The 20,704-nt window shown below is 44.3% G+C and overlaps 1 protein-coding gene across 1 annotated transcript in view; it reads right to left on the reverse strand.

Moving 5' to 3' along the window:
- Positions 1–2,761: 2,761 nt before the first annotated feature.
- ANKFN1 (ankyrin repeat and fibronectin type III domain containing 1) overlaps positions 2,762–20,704 on the reverse strand; it is a 92,498-nt gene continuing 74,555 nt past the window's right edge. Inside the window, exons 14-17 of the mRNA XM_073311045.1 lie at positions 20,120–20,288; positions 15,088–15,254; positions 9,060–9,279; positions 2,762–3,561 (exon numbers count right to left, since the gene is read on the reverse strand). Coding sequence (XP_073167146.1) covers positions 2,762–3,561; positions 9,060–9,279; positions 15,088–15,254; positions 20,120–20,288 — 1,356 coding nt within the window. The remainder of the gene's footprint in view (positions 3,562–9,059; positions 9,280–15,087; positions 15,255–20,119; positions 20,289–20,704) is intronic.

The following is a 20,704-nucleotide window of genomic DNA, read 5'->3' on the forward strand; positions in this document are numbered from 1 at the left end:
CTGCAATTCAAAAGCACCAGATTGTTCTGGTCTGTTTTGATAGGGGCATTATACCAGTGACCGTGAGTCAACGTAACAAGCTGGTACTGACTTTGCTGACAGTAGACATCACCAATTTTTGGTTCTGTGGTACACTTTTTAGTTGCATCAGGATTTCCCCTCCCATGTGAGATAAAACCTACAATTCATACAATTCCAACTAAAGATTGGCACCTGGATTCTCCACCCCCTTCTCCCCACTAGAATTTTCAATGTGGGTCTGATCCAAAGTCATTGAACTCAATGGGAGTCTTCCCATCCTCATTGAGCCTGATTGAATACGTTTCCGGTGTGATGCATCAGGAGTTATATATACAATTTCCACTTCTAATAAGAGGAATTACATATTTAAACCCTTCAAAGAAACTGAGCTCCCTTATATCAGAGCAAAGACTCTTTTCTTGGCTTCCACACACCAACCGAGTATAAAATGGCAAATAACTTCAATTTTTGAATTTATGGATTGGGTGCTAAGCATTAGGGGGATTTTAATAGCATTGGGGATAGGAATGTGGTATTTTAATATGGCCCACAGATCATGGGGCAAATCCTTACCTTTATATTGAATTCAAGTCTCTTTATTGGAGGCCTTAAAACTTATCCATGTGGAATTTAAAACACTGAAACGGAGAAGGCTGGGCATACATGGAATGAGGGAATTTAACCCACAGGAAGATGGCCTATAAAGTTAAACTTCAAGAGCTGTGTAAGAAAAAATAGAAGTCAAATGCTTGTGCAACAGCTGGGGTGGAGGTGTCTCTCCCCTTTAATTAATTTCTCCAAGTCTTAAAGATATACGTAGTAACATGACCCAAGAGTTACACCTCTGATTAATATGGATTTAGTTTTCAAGGACATATTCTGGAGGGTGAGAGTACTGTGGTCCTTATTTCAGCTGGAAGTGACATATCAATGGTGGATTTGATGTATCCTTAAGAAATGGGGCATTTCAAGTCAATCTTTTTTCTCCTGTTAATGATATTGATATTTACATAGTGATCAGAGATGAGGCCTGAACCAAAATCTTTGATGCAAACTGCCCCCCAATTTTTCCCTAATCTAGTTCCAACTCAGAATTACCATAATGGTCTAAATCTAAAACCACTGATCCAAACAACCCTGAAGTTTGGAGGGGGTATTTGGAAAAAAAGAAAAGGGTCTGGATCTGAATTTTATGGTTTAGATCAGGAGTCTCAAACTCAAATGACCACGAGGCCCACATGAGAACTAGTACGTTGGCCCCAGGGCTACACCACTGACCCCCGCCCTGCTGCCCCAGCCCCACCCCCATTCCAACCCCTTCCCTGAAATCCCCACCCCAACTCCACCCCCAGGGGGTGCAGGAGGGGTGCGGCAGGGGGTTTAGGGCAGGGGGTCGGGGTGCAGGAGGGGCGTGGGGTGCAGCAGGGGGCTCAGGACAGGAGGTTTGGCTGCAGGAGAGGTTCGGGGGGAAGGTCCAGCCCGGCGCGCTCCGGGGGCAGTGCAGTCTCCCTGCCTGCCTGCCCTGCCCCTGCGCCGCTCTGGGAAGCGGCTGGGACCTGTGGGGGGGCACAAGGGTCTGTGTGTTGCCCTGGCCGCTCCTCCAGGTACCTCTCCAGAAGCTCCCATTGGCTGGAGTTCGCGTTCCCGGCCAATGGGAGCTTTGGGGGAGGTACCTGGAGGAGCAGCCAGGGCAACACACAGACCCCTGTGCCCCCCCCAGGTCCCAGCTGCTTCCCAGAGCGGCGCGGGGGCAGGGCAGGCAGGCAGGGAGCCTGCCCTGCCCCCGGTGCGCACCAGGCCAGAGCTGCTCTTGGTAAATGCTGGGGGAAGGTGGGGGTGCCGCGGGGAGCTGGCAGGCCGCAGAAAATAACCCCGCAGGCCGTGTGTTTGAGACCCCTGGTTTAGATCCACCTCCCATGGCAATCTGAGATTGCCTATAACAGGATGAATTTCATCCCCATGCAGAGGGCTAGAGAAACTCCTGTGGCTACCTATGATTCATTCACTAGTCAGGCCAGCTACAGCAAACCCCGCCAATACCCTCTGCTCTTGATCTAGAAGGATTCTCTCTCATCTAGGGCTGCGGAATAAGTTGGTATTTATGTTCTTTTAAATCTAAGCCTTTGAAACAAAGCCTCCTATGCTAGCAATTGTACTGGGCTATGCCAGTGTTTACAGTTGGCACTAATTTTTTGTGATAGACACACTGAAATGGCCAGAAGCTGTGGCATTTTCATTCACCAGAGCACTCAGTGCTTTACTTGTATTCCAGCCAAATCCACACAAAGTGCATGTTGGGAAGTGGAAATATTTATAGCAAAAAAAAAAAAAAAAAGTAATAAAAGCTTAGGACCACATTTTTAAAGTGACTTTAACCAGCTTCCCCCAAATTTTGCAGGCAAAATCATATGTGCCTGAAATTCTGCATGCCCAGACATTGGTGTGAGTAATTAAGCAAATTTCAATGCCCAACTATCTGATTTGCCACCATGCAGCATTAAGTTAGATGGTAAATGTTTATTATTTACACCTGCAAAATTGCAGATGCGAGTGATTTGGCATGCGCTTTTGGGAATACCCATTTAAGGCCAGATCCTCAGCTGGTAAAGGAAGTGGAACGAGACGCCCGTTGAGGATCTGCATTTTAAAGGTCTTTTTGAAAATATGGTCCTAAATTCAGAATGCTCACAAGGCCATTTTGGGGGCAGTGCGAGGCAGTGCAATGACCCAGTGCAAACTCCTAAAGCGTGCTACTGAATACTTCAGAGATGGGAGAATTCGATTGATCATCCAAACCCATTTCCTGTCCCGTGGTATCATGCAAATCTCCATGTTCTACGGACTGCATACTCAGGGCCCAGGGCTTTCCCTCTTCGCCTGATAACGTGGTTTTGTAGGGCTCTACGTATATCCTACGGATATTCTGCCTTGATTCATGGTACTTGCCTTTCCCATCTTCTGGGAGGCTCGAAGCATGAGGTAAGAAAGCGCTCCGAGGACAATCGACGGGAATCCTTATTTGGTGGCTGGAGGTAGGCTCCTGTGATAATTCCGTGGCTCGTGTGAGATGCTGTGTGTACACGCCTTCGGAAAGAGAGGTGGGCTGCGTCTCACTGTGCACTCGCAGCCAGCGATGGTGCCGGCTGAAGTAGTTATAGTGCTGATGTTTCCCTTGCTTTGTTTTTTTCCCCAAGAAACTCAAAGGCTGCCTGGAGCTGGAAGTCTTGTCCAGGCTTTTTGATGTGAACCCTCCCGTGGTCAGACTGTTCATGTACTCCGTGCAGTATTCGGCATCGGCATCCAAGTCACTGCCCCCTTTCGGGTCTTCTTTCAAAGTCAGGTGAGGCTTCATATCATGGACCTGGAGGACATCAGGTGCACTGCCGCCCAGGCCACCCGCTGCCTGTTGGGATATGTCATGTGAGGATGAATAAACCAAATCCAGTTCTCTGGGGCTCAATGCATCACTGGAATCATAGTCGCTGTCGGTTGGAAGAAACACTTCAGAGCAGCCCTCTTCGTCCGAGCAGGGCTGGGAATCTGAAAATCGAAGACTCATTAAAACCGAATAACCACTAACATGACACACAGCCCCACTTAAAAGAACTGCTTAATACACTTAACATATTTTCTTAACTCGGGAGCAAAATGAATATCAGACATGTTTCTGGCAACCTCTGTGTATTTCCATTGTGGAATTTTCCATGGGGCCAGGTGACAGTTGCAAAGAGGAGATGGTTGTGGTGGATTGATGGGCATGCTAGCCAGGAGATAACGTCACAGTAAGAAACAGGAAGGGAAGAAAGGACTAATGAAGTGATGGGAGGTGAGCAAAGGGGAAGAACTGGGGTTGAGATGAAATTTTAAAGTAATCTTGTTTTCTGAGTTTCCAACTGAATTTCATGGAGATTGAAATTTTGGATTTTGAGAAACTGTAACCCAAATTCTATCCGCTGTTAAGCAGTGAATTGATTTAAACCTGTGTAATCCAGAGCAGGATGTGGCCTTACCGGTCTTTAACGGGCATGGAGAAAAGATATAGAGCTGCAAGAGCAAAGTCTGCCCTTTTGAAGGAATGTTTATCCAGATCCCAAACTGACAAATTTAATCCACATGTGAATTTATTAATCAAAGTTCAGACTGGCTTCCGCACCGACGTCATTGCCATTCTTTTGTCATGGCAGCATTAGGGCCAAGTTCTGCAGGAACGTAAATAGCGGTGGACGTGAACTCATGGGTCCGATTCTCTGCTGCCCTCTATAGGGGTCGTCAGTTACACCAGAACAAAGCAAGCACAGAGTTGGTATAAAATAATGCCCACTACTCACCTTGCATTGGTGTACATGACCATATACGAGGCGCAGGGCAATAATGAATCAGGCCCACCTAGGGGACACATTATGCTCTTAGATACATGGTGTTAATGCTAACTATCTCCACCTAATCCAAGAGGATTATTCTGCATTTGCACCATGTTATTCAAAGGAGAATTTGGCCTAGAGAGAGACCATGAAATCAAAGGAGAACATTAATATATAATGGATTAAATCAAAGTCAGGGACACATGCTTCTATAAAGGCCACAGTTTCCACCCAAATTCTCTGAGCTTTTTTTTTTTTTTGCTTTTACTCAAATAAGAGCAGATTTATTTGGTTTTCTTGACAGTAGGAAACTGCCATTTAGAAGTAAAAATAAATTATTATGACCAAAAAGGCTGTGGCAGTTGTTCCATGCAGCATCTGCAGCTTTTGTTTCTACCATGTCATTAACTCATTGCTTAATGACAGCTCAGCAGAACAGTGATTTATTTTTCCCCCGAAGTCCTTATTCTATTAATGAAACAGGCACTGTCATTTAATTTGCCTCCAATTTTCTTTGCTGCAATCCATTTATTTCATCGATTTAATTTTCCAGCTATTCAGAGCAGCGATAGCAGCCAATGAAGTGGGTATAGCATTTTACTAATTTGCTTAATTTTATATTCTTAAAGGGTCCATCTCAGATCACTTGGGACACCGAGCCATCTGAAAACAACAATTAAACCAAACTGGACCCAATGGCTCAGAAAGTCAGCTGCTTCGTTAATACAAAACCAGATGAGCATAGGAAAGAAATAGTGCAAAAAGAAAGAGTTGTCAAAGGATGGGAGGAAAATATGATCCGAGATGAACATGGAACAGTTGACCTCAATGTTCTGAAATGTTCTTTGATGCCTCTGTGGAGCACTAAATCCTCAGACATGATAAGAGACATCCTGGGCTCACTATTCCTCAGCCACTTATATTTCATATTTTGCAGTTCACAGGACTTAATCATCATGGATGAAATTCATGCGTATGCATACCAGCCCAGGGATAGCACACCACTTATGTCCTCAAAACAGACCTAAGAGATGCACAGATCTTGTGCTGGCCATGTGCAGAAGGATGAATTTAATTCTGGAATACTTTGCGTTGATATTGTTGCATATATGTTGCATACGTTGTACAAACATTAATTACTCTTCACAAAAGCCCTATGGGATAGCTACTGCAGGTTAATATCTTCACTTTACAGATGGGGAAACTGAGGCAGAGAGACAAAGTGATTTGTCCACAATCACATAGCAAGTGGCAGAACAGAAACCAGAACTGCCAATGCTGCCATCCCCACAGGCTACACTACCTCCCAAGTACAGCATCAAATGCAGTATGGCCTGAATATAATGCGTATGTTGGATTTAGCATGCAGTGGTGTGGGTGGCCTGGTATATACAGGAGGTCAGACTAGGTGATCTAGTGAGCCTTTCTGGCCTTAAACTCGATGGCTATGAATGTGGGGCTGCTCAGTGATTAGTATCGACCTGTACGCTGAGATGTGTTTTGCATATGGGATTCCTGAACTGGAGGGTTGGAAAGGAGCAGACACTTTCAGCACACTCTCTGACAATCATGCACCAGTGACTGCAAGCCATTTATGGGTCTAAATGCCACCCATACAATGGAGCAACCATTGCAAGGGCTTTCTCCTAGATGGCCTGGCTGACTGGCTGGGCAAAACCAGTCTGAGGCAAAAGGAAGGCTTCACAGCTAGGCCCTGTAACAAAAAAATTGAGCAATCAAATATAGAAACTAGGCTCAGGTGACACAGGGAAGATGGGGCTTTGAGAAAAGGGAATTTCCCAAGAAGGGGAAGATTCTGGGAGACTAATGCAGTGTGAAATTTTTCTGTATGATTTTTCCAGTCAGAACAACTTTTTGTTTTGAAATTTCCTTCAATTTTATTTACCACCCTTACCTTTTAAACATGCTCAAAACTGAAACAGAAGGTTTAGTTTGGGTCAGATAAAATGTTTTGTTTGACCTGAAACAATCTTTTAAACAAACTTTTTGGTGAGCCAAAATTTTTGAAAAGTTTTTATTTTGGGTTGACCCGAAACAATTGTTTGATTTTCATTTTTCAGAACTGCCAGCCAAACAAAACATTAGCTTTCCACACAGCTCTAAGGGAGATATACTCGCTGGAAGGCAAGGGAAGACCAAGCTGGGTCCCAAGAGCTATGGGACTTGCTAAAAGAAGGTGAGTTAGTGTACTTGGACTTTTGACAAGGTCCCTCACCAAAGGCTCTTAGGCGAAGTAAGCAGTCATGAGATAAGAGGGAAGTCCTCTCGTGGATCAGTATCTGGTTAAAAGGTAGGAAACAAAGGGTAGGAATAAATGGTTAGTTTTCAGAATGGATAGAGATAAATAGTGGTGTCCTCCAGGGGTCTCTACTGGGACCAGTATTGTTCAACATATTTATAAATGATCTGGAAAAAGGGGTAAACAGAGGTGGCAAAATTTGAAGACAAAACAAAATTACTCAAGGTAGTTAAGTCCGAAGCAGACTGTGAAGAGAGACAAAGGAATCTCAAAAAAGGGTGACTTGGTAACAAAATGGCAGATTAAATTCAATATTGATAAATGCAAAGTAATGCATGTTGGAAAACATAATCCCAACTATACATACAAAATGATGGAGTCTAAATTGGCTGTTAACACTCAAGGAAGAGATCTTGGGGTCATTGTGGATAGTTCTCTGAAAACATCCCCTCAATGTGCAGCAGCAGTCAAAAAGGCTAAAAGAATGTTAGGAACCATAAGGAAAGGGTTAGATAACAAGACAGAAAATATCATAATGCTGCTCTATAAATCCATGGTACACCTCCATCTTGAATACTGCATGCAGATCTGGATGATCCATCTCAAAAAAGATATATTGGAACTAAAAAAGATACAAAGATGTGCAACTAAAATGATTAGGGGTATGGAACAGCTTCCGAATGAGGAGAGATTAAAAAGACTAGGACTTTTCATCTTGGAAAAGAGATGATAAAGGGGGGATAAGATAGAGGTCTATAAAAGATTGACTGGTGTGGAGAAAGTGAATAAGGAAATGTTATTTGCTCCTTCACACAACACAAGAACTAGGGTCACCCAATGAAATTAATAGGCAGCAGGTTTAAAACAAATAAAGGAAGTACTTCTTCACACAACACACAGTCAACTCTTTGCCAGGAACTCTTTGCCAGGGCCCATGTTGTTAACAGGATGTGAGAACTAGATAAGTTCATGGAGGATAGGTCCACCGATGGCTATTAGCTAGGATGAACAGGGATGTAATACCATGCTCTGAGTGTCCCTAGCCTCTGTTCACCAGAAGCTGGGAGTGGGCGACAGGGGATGGATCACTCGGTGATTGCCTATTCTGTTCATTCCCTCTGAAGCACCTGGCATTGGCCACTGCTGGAAGGCAGGATACTGAGCTAGATGGACCATTGGTCTGACGCACTAAGAGTTGGGTCTTATGAGTTGGGTCTCTTTTATTCTTGTAACTCAAGAAGCATGCTAGCTTAATTTATCTTGTAATGAAGTACAGCGTTAGATGAGACTAAATTTGTGTTTTCTCTGTTTGTTGTTTTGAAACCATTTTCTCTAATGCTTTGTTCCATTTACTAATAAACATACTTGTTTTAAGAAGGCTGTTGGTTGCTACTTCACTGGTCATGGACTCCTGAAGTGAAGAAATGCAGGTATCCAGTGGGTTTTGCATGATAATAAATAGTTGTCATAGACAGGGTGTTGTACCCAGATCCCAGTCGAAGAGTGGGAGAGTTGTGAATTCCACCCCAAGACAGGTAAGGGCATGAGGCTTAACACCCAAGGAGACAGGTGTGGGGTGGAGCACTGATGGAGACTGGAAAGGGGCCCATCAGGGAAATCCTCTGGCGGGCCTGGATGGTTTGTTTACCTGCAGCGTCTGCAGGTTCGGCCGATCGCAGTTCCCACTGGCTGTGGTTCGCCGTTCCAGGCCAATGGGGGCTGCGGGAAGTGGTGTGGGCTGAGGGATGTGCACGCATGTATTTATTGTTTTGTATTGTCTGGTTCACTTCTTGTGGGGACTGCAGAAAATGGGAGTGACAGTGATTCATTGCTCCCTGAAGCCAAAGGGAGTCCTTCTGCTTACTTCACTGGGCGTTGGGTCAGGCCCGAAGCCAAGGACTTGAATGCAGAGAAGGTGATGTCTAGGCTGCCAGTCTGGGGAAGGCATTCCATGTGTGGGGAGGGAAGGGGGGTGGTGTGAAAAAAGAGACTGAGGTGGGCAGGAAGAAGGAGAAGACTGGGTACCATTGATGGTGAGGGGAAAGGAGAACTGCAGGGAATGATACTGCGGTGACGGGGAGACTGAGCTAATAGATGGTTTTTCCATCTGCAATTTCTATAATTCTGAGATTATACTGAGAGTGAACATTCAAGAAAAAAACACTGAAAGTAGGTATTGGAAGGCACTGTAATTTGATACCTCTTTCCCCCAATCTATGATTATCCTATCCAGCCTGTCAGTTTAAATAATAAATAATAACACTAAAAATAAAAAAATAAAACGGAATAATTGTTAAAATACCTCAACAGGCATGGAAAAAATACCACAGACTAGCTCCCGATGCAAATAGGAGATCAAAGGGCCGTCTTGATTTTCTACTCAGTTTCACCCAGGGGAAAAAAAATCCCTCTCTTACCACTCAGGGCTTTTCTCCTCTGGCTTCTGGCCTCTGGTGAGGGTGGTGGTGATGGAAGACAATCTAGATGGGAGGATGTTGAATTTATTTTCTTCTGATTCTGCTCTTCTGACAGGTCCACAAGCTTTGTTATGAGCAAGCCAGCCACTGGCTGTTTGTACCTGGCATACTGCAGTGCCTCTGTGATCCATCTCATTTCACGCCAGATCTCGTCAATTTGCTTTGGAAGAAAGGAAAAAAAAAAAGAGAACAAACAAAAACAGTGAAAATTTTTAATCACCCAGTGCTGAAGGTATTGATTTTGGTTTTCTTTAAAAAATATACAGAAATTGCCAGTTCTTTTTACATATTTTTATTTTTTCATTTAATTTTTACAAAAAGATGTATAGAACCAGGGTACAAATCTACATAGCACCATTGACAGAGCATAGAGAGATGGGCCCAAGCAAGGGAATTCAAATCCAGACCAGCTTTGAGGGGTTTGGGTTCATGTTCATGTTCAGGCCCATGCTTAGGCTGCCTCGAGGATGACCATTCTGTTTCATGGCAACTCTCAAGGTTTTGAAAGTTTGGTTTGGTTTTGCATTGGAATGAAAACAAGACTCTGGAACATTTTTAGGAAAACAAGAATTGTGTCAAAATGTCCATCTTTGGATCAAAACCTGAGCTTTTTGATTCGGGAAGCAGGCATGTGTGAGCGTGGCCTGGTGGCTACGGCACAGACTGGGATGTATGAGACCCAACTTAAGTCCCTGCTGAGCCTGATTCAGAGCAGACTTGTTCATTCCAGATCATTCTGAATCAGATAGAGCAGGGACTTTAACATGAGTCTCCTACATCCAAGGCCAGTGTCCTAACCACCAACTTACAGTCTCTCTCTCTCTCACCCCTTCCCCTAAATCAATATATATTGGGGGAGGGCGGAGTCAAGGCTCTGCACAATCTCCACCCGTCTGTATCGCAGGGGAGTAGTGGCTTCATGGGGATCTCCACCTACGCTGTGACCTGCAATGTGGGTAGCTCTTGCAGGGGAACAAGTTGGCACATTGGGCAAGTGACAATCCTGCCTTCTTTTCAATGTTGTAGCTGTGTCGGTCCCAGGATATTAGAGAGACAAAGTGGGGAGGTAATACTTTTTATTGGACCAATTTCTGTTGGGGAGAGAGACAAGCTTTCAAGCTACCCAGGGCTCTGCTTCAGGTCTTGGCGATTCCCAATAAAAGGTATTACCTTACCCACCTTATCTCTCTAAGCTTGCCCTTAACATGGAAAGCCAAATTCCCGCTGGCTTTCCCCATTCTCAAGAACTCCAATGGGGCTCCACAGTATTCAAGCCAGCACAGAATCTGGCCTCTGCTGTTATCTTTATTGATATTACATTTATGCCCAGAGTCCCTAATCCATCCAGACCATGGCTCCATTGTGCTAGGCACTGTACATATATATATATATGGAGACATGATTGCTCCCTGAGGAACATCAACAAGCAGGTGTGACAAATACTCTGCAGGGTTAGGGGGAAGGGAACCAGGAGAACAGATTTTTAAAGAACAACATGATGGTGTAGACTAGTCACCTGCGTAACTGGATGGATTTTTTTAAAGATATAAATAAATTATAAATATTAATAACAATAATAAATCCCGATGGCCATCTGTCTAGCCATTAGCAACTGGCAGTTTCCTGTAGGTAGAGCCTACAGATGCACAGATACAAAAATTTGGATCCGTCTCTGATCCACAATAATTAACTTGTATCTGACTCACGAGCTGCACTCTACCTTTTATATGTATCCACATCTACATCCACACCCACACAAGCACCTTATCTCACTGTTAGAGCCCTGCGTGGATACAAAAATTTGGATCCGCATCTGATCCCCGATCCGCAAAGATGGTAAACAATGCAACCGCATCTGCAGATGTGGATTTCCACAAATATAAAGTAGATATCCGCAGATTTGCAGGGCTCTACCTGTAAGAATCACAGTGGATGTTCAGAAGAAAACTGAAGAGTAGGGCAGGATGTTGGCTTTTCAGCTCCTACTCAAGTCAATGGGAACTCCCTGGGTGCCTTCAAAGGTTAAATTTGGCCTTTTAACTCACATGATGATTACAAAAAGTTGTGACATTTCACCAAAAATCCCTGGAGATCCTGTGCTCACATGGGAATTTTTTTTGCTCCCTGTAGAACTTTTAAAGCACAGAGGGCGGAATCCAAAGCCCACGGAAGTCAAAGGAAAGAGCTCATTGACTCAGGTCTGTGATCAGTAATGTTCCTCATCAGAGCTGGCAAACAGAGTGAAGTGACAGGTTTGTAAGTTAGATTCCTCCTTTAACAAGAGTGGATCTGCTTCAGCGCTAAGCTGCCCCAGTGTAATATCGGGGATGGGGGAGAACTCTACAGAAATCAATGGAGTTCTGCTGGTGAAAATTAAAATCAAGCCTGCGGTTTCATAAACTCTTGGTGAGAATTTAGTGCACGTGAAACGTGACAGGCTGGAGAATGAAGGCCTCCAAACCAAACAGGCACAACACATACAATAGCCGTTTGACCTTCTCTATCAACTGGGCCAAAGGGCCTCAAAACTGGCCTGAAGGGATCACCTGTAGGGCTAGTTGAGGTGCAATTCAGTTTCCTTACCCATCAGTTGAGTTAGGTGACAAGGGGCTAATTATTGTGGTGACAATGTTAACGAAGGCCACAGCTGTAGGCTGAGAACTGGACAGAATCCACTAACATATTTCATCATGGCCACTGGTCAGATGTTAGATTTTATTTATTTTTTTAGTTTGGTTTCAATAAAAGAAAATGCCCCTCTCAAAACCTCTAGCACACTGGTTCATTACGCATAGAGGGAAAGCATCTGCACTGGATCAATAGCCCGAAAGCCCCCGCCTTCTCCTGGAAGCCTTTCTAGTTCGCATCCATTTCATTAATACTAATGGGATCTGTGCCAGAGTTCCATGCCCTGAACTCCTCTTGAGGCAATGGGAGGTGTGTGGATAAATCGATAGCAGGATGTGACTTTAAGTGTCTGCACAGAGAGGAAAACGGGCACCTGTTAAAGTGAAGAATGTCTTTTGATAGTGAAACTGAGTGGTTATTTTTAATCGATGTAAGTGCTTTGACAACGGAATGGATGCTGCTGCAGCCATTTGAAGGGATGTAGCCGTGGGTGCAAGCTCCCTGTGATGCAGGTCCCTTTCCAGAGCTTCCTGTGGGCTGCCACATCTCTTCCAGTGCAGGCTGCTTCACATAAAGCATGACTGAGTCCTAAGGGATAGCATTAAAGCTGCTTAAATGGAGATGCCTTGAAGCCAAAGTAGCTAACTTTCTGCAGTGATGGCAAGAGCAACGGGAGAGTTGGTCAGTGAAAGGGTGTGAGTGATAAAATAATATAACTTGTGCTGAATTGGGAGTCGGTGAGTGTGCATAAGAGAGTGGTACCTTCCGTGCTGGGAGTGTGGAATGGGGCTTCAGTGGGGGAATCAATTAATAGGAGGCTGCAAATGAAGATTGCATAGGGCTTTCAATTCAACGCATCCTCTCTTTTGGTTGCCCTTCTTGCTTAACCTCCAATTCTGCCCCGTTGTTGTGTAAGTGGCACACTCAGTGCCATAGCAGTGCAAATTGCACCCATCCGGCATGATTCTCCATTGCCTTGCCCCTTCTGCCATCATCTCCACCAACACAAAGTGAGGGCACAGAGGATTTTGCCGATGCTTGGCATTGGTGCAAGTGGCTGCACAAGGCACCGGGCAATGGAGAATTAGGCCCATTATGTCACTTGCATCACTTTTTATGGCACCCCAGAATTCTACTCTGAGCCCTTTGTGCCAGGCCCATTCTCTTACACCAAATCAGGATGGTTTCCCAAGTTGCAGAGAAGCAGCAAGCAGTACATACAATAAGAATCAAGGGCATATTCTGGCTCCGCTGAAGTCAATGATTGTTTTGCGACTGACTTCAATGGGACTGGGATGTTCACCCCCAGGGTAATGAGAAGTGGTTCAGAGCATCTTCAGAAGTGGAGCTTTTCACCTATTTTACTGCAAACTGTAGAGAAATAAAGGGACTTGACAACATAATTCCATCTCATTTCAAGGTCTCAGTGTAACTCCAAGAGGTCGATGTGATTGGCCAATCAGCTAGCATGCGCCTCGCCCATTTGGCTTAGAGAAATCTAGATTTCCATTCCATAACTCATCCCCTAGCTGCATGCAGGAGAGATAATATTTTCACTAAAATGTAAAGCCAATCGGTTTTCTCCCCAATACCATTATAAGGTGTCTCCTGGGATACCTGGCCAGTCACATTTAATGAGCTAGGCTTCTTATACAGTTTAAGAGTATTTGAAGCATTACAGTATATAAATTATAACTTAATTGCAATTTCAGCTTAATTGCTGGAGAATATGCCTACACATTTCTTTTCTTACTACCATGCTGGTTTAGACTCCAAGTACCTTATCTGCTATTTTTTCTTTTTTTTTTTGGCTGCCTTCTGACTCCTTTTCAGAGCTGCATTTATATAGACTCCTTTGCTCTTTACAATGTTTGGTTTGTGTAGTAACTTCAACACTGTCTTAGATCTGGGATCACACAAATGCTCTTGTGGTTTTGTGGTTGCCACTGAAGATTGCAGTATGTGGTGGGCTGAGATATTTTCGCCAATAGGTGGAATACAGCTGGTTTTCATTTGAGAGGAAAACTGACAAGGCTAATACGTTTTCACAATAATTCAGTACCAAACATGGGGGTTTAAAGTACTCTCCTAAGTTTTCTTCAGAATATATATGTGAACTGAGACACCCTAGAGCAGCAGGGACAGTTGCTGCATCTACAGCTCTCCCTGCAATTTTATACACACACAGTGGCCTCTTTGGAGATGCTTTGGAACTTAGTTTTACTGCACATGGGGTGGCATGTCCCACTTCGCTGCCACTTGACAACTGCTTCTCCCCCTGCCGCACACAGATCCCTTCCCACTCCCATGCTCAGAAGAGCCAAATTGGTCCTAATGCTTGAGACCTGCTGGGTTTCCTGGGTGAATTTCACCCTTCATGCAAAATACATGCATTCCCCCAGCAACCCGAGAAGGTTTCATGCACTAGGACCAATTTGGCTCTGCTGAGTGTGAGAGTGTGGAGGGACTTGGGGAGAAAGCAGTTTTAAAGTGGGAGCACAGTGAGATATGCCACCATGTGTGAAGTAACACTAAGCTCCAAGGCAGCTCCAAAGAGGCTACTGCAAAGGTGGATTTGACTGCACGACAAAGATCAGCACAGTCATGGTCAGCTGGTCCATAATTATGTAGTTTTAAGTGGCCACCAATCTCTACAGAGGGGGTGAACAGTTGTGTTGGCCCATATTCCAACAGCTTGAGTTGCAGGAGAGTAAGGGCTGTACAGCTGATTTGTGTCCTGTCCTGTAGATGGACTGCATCCATAAATGCTTTGTGGAAGAGTCATAAGTTTCAACCAGGGAGTATTAGTTACCAAAATAGTTTGCAAGAGTCACCCTGGTGTAAAGGCCCCCTAGCACACAGATAACCCGCCTCTGCCTGGTTCTTTGTGTTGTCACTGGATCACATTGTCTTCAGATCATTTTTATTGACAATGATCTATTCCTATAGCTTGTGCCCTTGAAACAACTTTCATTTTTTTTCTTTGCAACCTGCCAATGAGAAAAAAATGTATGTCCTGTAGAAGAGAGAAGCTATGAGCCAGACTAATGCCCTGTGCTTGGCATTGGCTTCCCTCACACGGAGGGAGTCAGTTCTATAACCAAAACTGAGACATTTCTTTACAACATTCTAGTGTAATTGTCATTTGATTTTATCCATTACAAAAATCTCTTTTATAAAAACAACCATTGGAGAAATTGTGCTCTAGGTTTGGAATTTCATAAAAAATAAAATGTTGACACCACTAGTCTTTTTACGATGTCTACAAATAATTCTACTTTTAGATTCCAAATTATAGACCTTAAAAATCTCTTTGGTCTACTCAGACACAGACTGTTACCTGTATATAGTCTAAAACTTGCTGGTGTCTTTGTTTGGCAGCAGCAACTTCCCTGTCTGAAATTGCTTCCCTTAGGGACTGCTGGGTTTTCAGAGAGTCCAGCTCTATGACAGCAGAAAGGTGGCAATACAGACTAATAAATTTCTCCTTGTAACAGCAAAAATGAACTGTGAAAATGACAGAGAAAAAAATAATTAGTATTACATTCCGCTCCTGAAATCCTTACCTTCTTGAACACAAATTTTAATTAGACAGTTATTGAAATTCCTGATGGAACACGTTGAACCAGAAATAAATAATAAAGACCTGATTCTCCTCTCACTTGATGTCTGGGTTTCAAGGATGTTTGTTCTGGTGAAACTGATTTTGAGCCCTGCCTGGCCTGCTGTTTTTGCCAGGTTGTCTACCTTTGTAGCTTTCCAGAGGTGTCACTTAATAGCGTGATATCATCAGGAAAGTCTAGGTCTTCCAGGCATTTGCCATGTACCCAGGCTATACCATTGTCTGTTTGGCTAACACGCTTCATTATCCAGCCTACGGCTATGCCAAACAACAGTGGAGATAAAATGCAGCCCTATTTTACACTAGTTAGTGTCCACAAAGAACTGCTCAATAATCAGAAATCAGGGCTGCAGCACAGCCAGACTCTGGGCAACCTAATGAATTTGGTGACACCACCTGATGGGTTGGAAGAGTCAGCAAACCTGCTATGTTTCAGAGGAACAGCCGTGTTAGTCTGTATTCGCAAAAAGAAAAGGAGTACTTGTGGCACCTTAGAGACTAACCAATTTATTTGAGCATGAGCTCATGCTCAAATAAATTGGTTAGTCTCTAAGGTGCCACAAGTACTCCTTTTCTTTTTGCAAACCTGCTATGAGGCCTAGCAGCAGCAACAGGTGGCTGCTCAAAGCATTTGCCCACAGCTGCGACAGCTCCTGCCTTGCCTCACTCCAGGTAACTCAGCCTTGACCCGCAGCTCTGATTTCTGTCTTTGGCTCTGGCACCTGGCCTATGACACCTGACTCCTGCTCTAACCATTGGACATGACCGCCCACATCCCGATCACTGACAGTTATTCACCCTTGCAGAGAACTTCATGTCTCTGTACGTGGCCTTGATGATGCTGATGACTTTAACTTTAGTCCTTCCCACAATTCTCCTCTTCTGCCCAAAAAGGACAGACAAATTCACCCACAGTTTACTGAGAGAGAATTCGGAGAGCTTACTGCAGTGCAAAGAACCATGGGATATGTCCCCACAAGTCCTAGTGTCATACAGGAGAACCAGTGTGGACACAGCAGCTTGAGCAGGCCTGCTCTCACTCAAGCAAGGCTAACTTGAGGGCAATAATTAAAGTGTTGATCACTGCAGTAACATACCCTGTATTTCAGAAAATGCCCCAATTTGGGCAGAACAATTATGCTTTTCGGGGTCTTTCCTCACAGTCCATCCCCTGAAAATTCAGGCATAGGGAGAAAGAAGGAAACCCAGAATACAACCTCTTGCTTACTGGGGACCTGGTACTGTCCCTACAACTTATCAGAGGACTTCAAGTTTCCTTTGTACTTTACTAACCTCAGTCGTATAGTACATATCTTGGTATGGTAGTGAGGTACTTTTTGTCTTGTTATGGAATGGTTTGTTAACCATTTGGCAGGGGACTTAGAGATGGGGTAGTTGTGCCTGTGTTCCAATCAAAAATAGAGAAATATATTTTTCTCTCTTTTGCACGCCACGTGACAGAACAAATATAGGAAATCAAGCTACAACAACTTTGTTTGTAGAATAATAGAGGTCTAATCTGAACCCAAGAACCCCAGAAAATGGAGAGTCAAAGACAGAATTCTTTGCTCTGCTTTCTCCCCTCATTGTCTCTAGATATTGCCAAGATCTAGTCTGAACAGTGTGTGGTCTTACAGCATATATGCCATATGTGCTGCACTCTTGAGTGAATTACAGCCGTGGTTTCAGCTTCAGTGCTGAAGTTCCTAGCCTTTGTGGTTTTAAGGCAGAGCCTTTAATGTTACTTTAACAAATGTTACTTCAACATAGTCTTTTGTGGTTTTGCAATTATATATTTGGTAGCCACCAGCTAATGGGGAATGGAAGCTTCTAATATTTTCGATGTGAAACACAGCCATTTGATAGAATGTTGGGGAGACGTATGTAATAAATCAGAGAGAACGTATCATCGGCTTTCGGCCATAGGATTGGTTACTTTTTTATTTAAAGAGTAAAATTTAGCCTTCATTGTTATTCTTTCCACTATATTACACATTCTTATCACCGGAGCCTCGCTGGGCAGCGAGGAGTGGGCCCAGAACGCCGTAGGAGTGATCACCATTTCCCTACTGCATGCAGCAAGCTGTCGCAGCTACACTGCCTCACCCTGGTCTATGACTAATCTATGGAGTGCACAAGAGGCAAGACTCATTCCTCCTAGGACCTATGCATCACACAGTGAGGTTTCAGTGGTGCACAGGCCCTCTGCCCAGGAGGGAATTTCAGCCAATGTGAATGCACTTAAGCAAATCGAGTTAATTTCTCCCCTCTCACATGGGCAACATGGTCTGTACCCAGAGCCTGACTGTAGATCCTGAGTTACCCTCTCCTTACCTGTCTGATCTATTATTTTACCACCACACTGTCTCCAATGGAATTTTAGAATACTGCCTAGGAAATAACACAGCTGTACATCCTCCTGGGAAAGAACACAGCTCCACCCTAGTCAAAACAGCGGTGAGCTGGCCGCTCTGCATCTGAATTGACTCAGCTTTAGCAAGGGCAGAAATGAATCCATGAGGAAGAATGGTCCAGGGGTTAGAGCCCTAGACTAGCACTGGGGAGACTGCCTGTGTGACCCCAGGCAAGGTAATTAACCTATCTTGGCCTCGGTTTCCATCTGCAAAATGGGGATAAAATTTCTTGCCTGGTGAGGATAAATATATTAAAGATTGTGAGGTGCTGGGATAAGAACCCAAAATAGATTTAATTGGGGATTCAACTGAGTGACAGAGGATAACACACCTGTGACTTGAATGCTTGATTTCTCTATTTCTGAATCACAAGAAGCATAAAGTGTAATCTCAGTACATCCTGCTTCCTTATATTTCAATCGGCTGCATTCTCACATTCCTTGCCTTCTGCTGCGTTGTTACAAGACCCTCGTCTGTACAGGACTAGACTCAAAAGCGCGACCCTATTCACATCCACTATATATTTGAATGAAGACAGAGAAATTGAAACTGGGCTATTTGTTTCATGACTATATTCTATCTTGCAGCTAACAGCGTGTTGATAAATCTCTACTTTCAAGCTTGCCAATGTGTGGCCCAAACCATGGAGACATGGGACAATGACCAAAATGTAGAACATGTGTGCTTTGTTGTGTGTTGCACCCTAAGCAACATTCATGTTTTTTGATGTATAAATTTTCACCACTAAATCAGCTTTGTGGCCTGGTAGAGGTTCAGTGAGGGGAAGGAGGCCTGTTACAGAGTGAAATCTGGTTTACTTGACTCGCCCAGGGCGAAAACATCCTTCAAAACAATTTTATATTTAAAAGTGGGTCTCTGTTTCTGGTCCAAACATGTAACAACATTCAGGTGTTCCAACGTTTGGAACCAGTGTTCTTATCCTGGCTCCTGGGAGGTTTGGAGAGAAAGTCCCTGCCTGGGTTTCTTATGGGATACCAGGTTGAGGAAGGACTATGGAGGAAGGGGAGGTCTCTGTCCAGTTACCCCCAAAACAGACCATTCTTCAGGCATAGCTCTTCCTGTATCTGGTGTCCCAGGAGACACCCAGGCAGGGATTCCCTTTTCCTAACCTCCCATAGCCTCCTGCTGTCCAGTTCCTTCTTCCCTATCACACTCAGTTCATGCTACCTTCCCACCTGCCCATACACAATTCCTAATGCAGCCCCCCCTTCCCAATTAATACGAGCTCCCCTCTCCCCCTGCACACACAACGGATGTAGCCCCCCCTTGATCAGTGAATGCAGCCTGAGAGACACACAATTACTGCAGCCCTTCTACCCCCACCACGAATGCACTTTCCTGCCCTTCCCTATCTTGGAGTGACAGCTTTTGCTGGGGTTCAGGGACTGCCCATTGCTGCCCCTCTCTTGCCTTCCCCTCCAAGGTGACTGAGCGGAAGGGGAGAAGGAGGAAACAGAAAGAGGCCAGGAGTGTGGGGCTGGGTTTTCCCCCGTGTCTCTCCTCCAGCAAATATGTCAGGCTCAGTAGCTGCCTCTCTTATCCCCTCTCTGAGACCTACTGTGAGATCCTCTGTGCTGCTCCCCTCCGCTCCATGGAGGGAACTGAGAGAAAGGGGTGTCAGGAGCATCTTTTCCTTCACCATCAGTCAGCCAGGAGATCCCGCTCTATGGAATGCCACCCCAGCATGCACTGCAGTGGGACAGGGAGGTTGAAGTGGCTGTGATGCAGGATTCTTCCTCGCCTCACCATGGGGATTTTGCTGCATCCCTGTACTAACACTGGGCCCTTTGGTATTTCAGGATGAAAAGCAAAGAGATGGGCCTGATGTGTGAACATCCTTAAAGCGCCGGGGTCTCAGGCCCTGAGTAGGATCCTCTATAGCAAAAGCTGCAATAATTCTGCACTATAAAACTGCAAGATCTGTCCATTGACCTACTTCTTCTCCACGATGATGCCAACCTCACTTCAGAATAAAGACATTTTTGTGGCTGCTCTCAGAATATCAGGCTTGGCATCTTATGAGCAGTATAACCCCCCACCCCCGCATCCTCCTCCTCCATAATAGACTAGGGCTTATGCTTGATAACTGTGGGCTTTTGCTCTATGCTTTGCATTTCAATAATGATGGCTATAGTATATACTCCAGCCGCTATGCTCCTTCTATAACTTGTACACAGTTATAGGTAGTGTTGTTGCCAAAGCCATCATGTGATTTATTGACTCTCCACTGGGACAAGGGGGAAAACAGATACAACTTTGTGATTTTATTATAAGGAGTCTAGGTTAATATTTCTAGGTGAAGCAAGCTACTATACCGAGTTCAAACATCTGAAGAGGGAGGTTAAGAAATCCTGAATGTGGGGTGTAAGGATTATTCTGTCCTGGGGCAGTGCAGACATCGTCTGAGGCGGGGAGCAGGAGAAGAAAGGAGACATTGTGACCCAGTTCCAACACCTCCTGTGTATACAGACGGAAGTGCTTAGCCTGCAGAGGGACACGCGCGGGGAAAGAAGTGGGAGAGAGTTACAACATGGCACTTATATAAACAACACCCCAAATGGTATAAAACATTAAAGCAAACGTGCACAACATCAAGCTTGGAATTTTTATAAAACATAAATATTAGGGGGACTTAAACTCGGGTTAATGTCGCTACATAAAATCAGGCTTTAAAGCTGTAATGTTCCACATTAAAAAAAAAACCCACACAAACAACCCCCCTGAAAACAACATTTATGTTTCTTATTAGGCAGAAAATGATCACATGCCCTATGCTTTTCAAGATTATGATTGCATAATTATGTGAAAACATGAAAATGGATTCAATTAAAAGCCTTTAAGATTCAATTTAGGTCTGGTTAAGAGAAATATGCGAACCCCCCTTCCCCCAACACAGGACT

The sequence above is a fragment of the Lepidochelys kempii genome, chromosome 14, assembly GCF_965140265.1.
Source record: "Lepidochelys kempii isolate rLepKem1 chromosome 14, rLepKem1.hap2, whole genome shotgun sequence".
Taxonomy (NCBI): Eukaryota; Metazoa; Chordata; order Testudines; family Cheloniidae; genus Lepidochelys; species Lepidochelys kempii.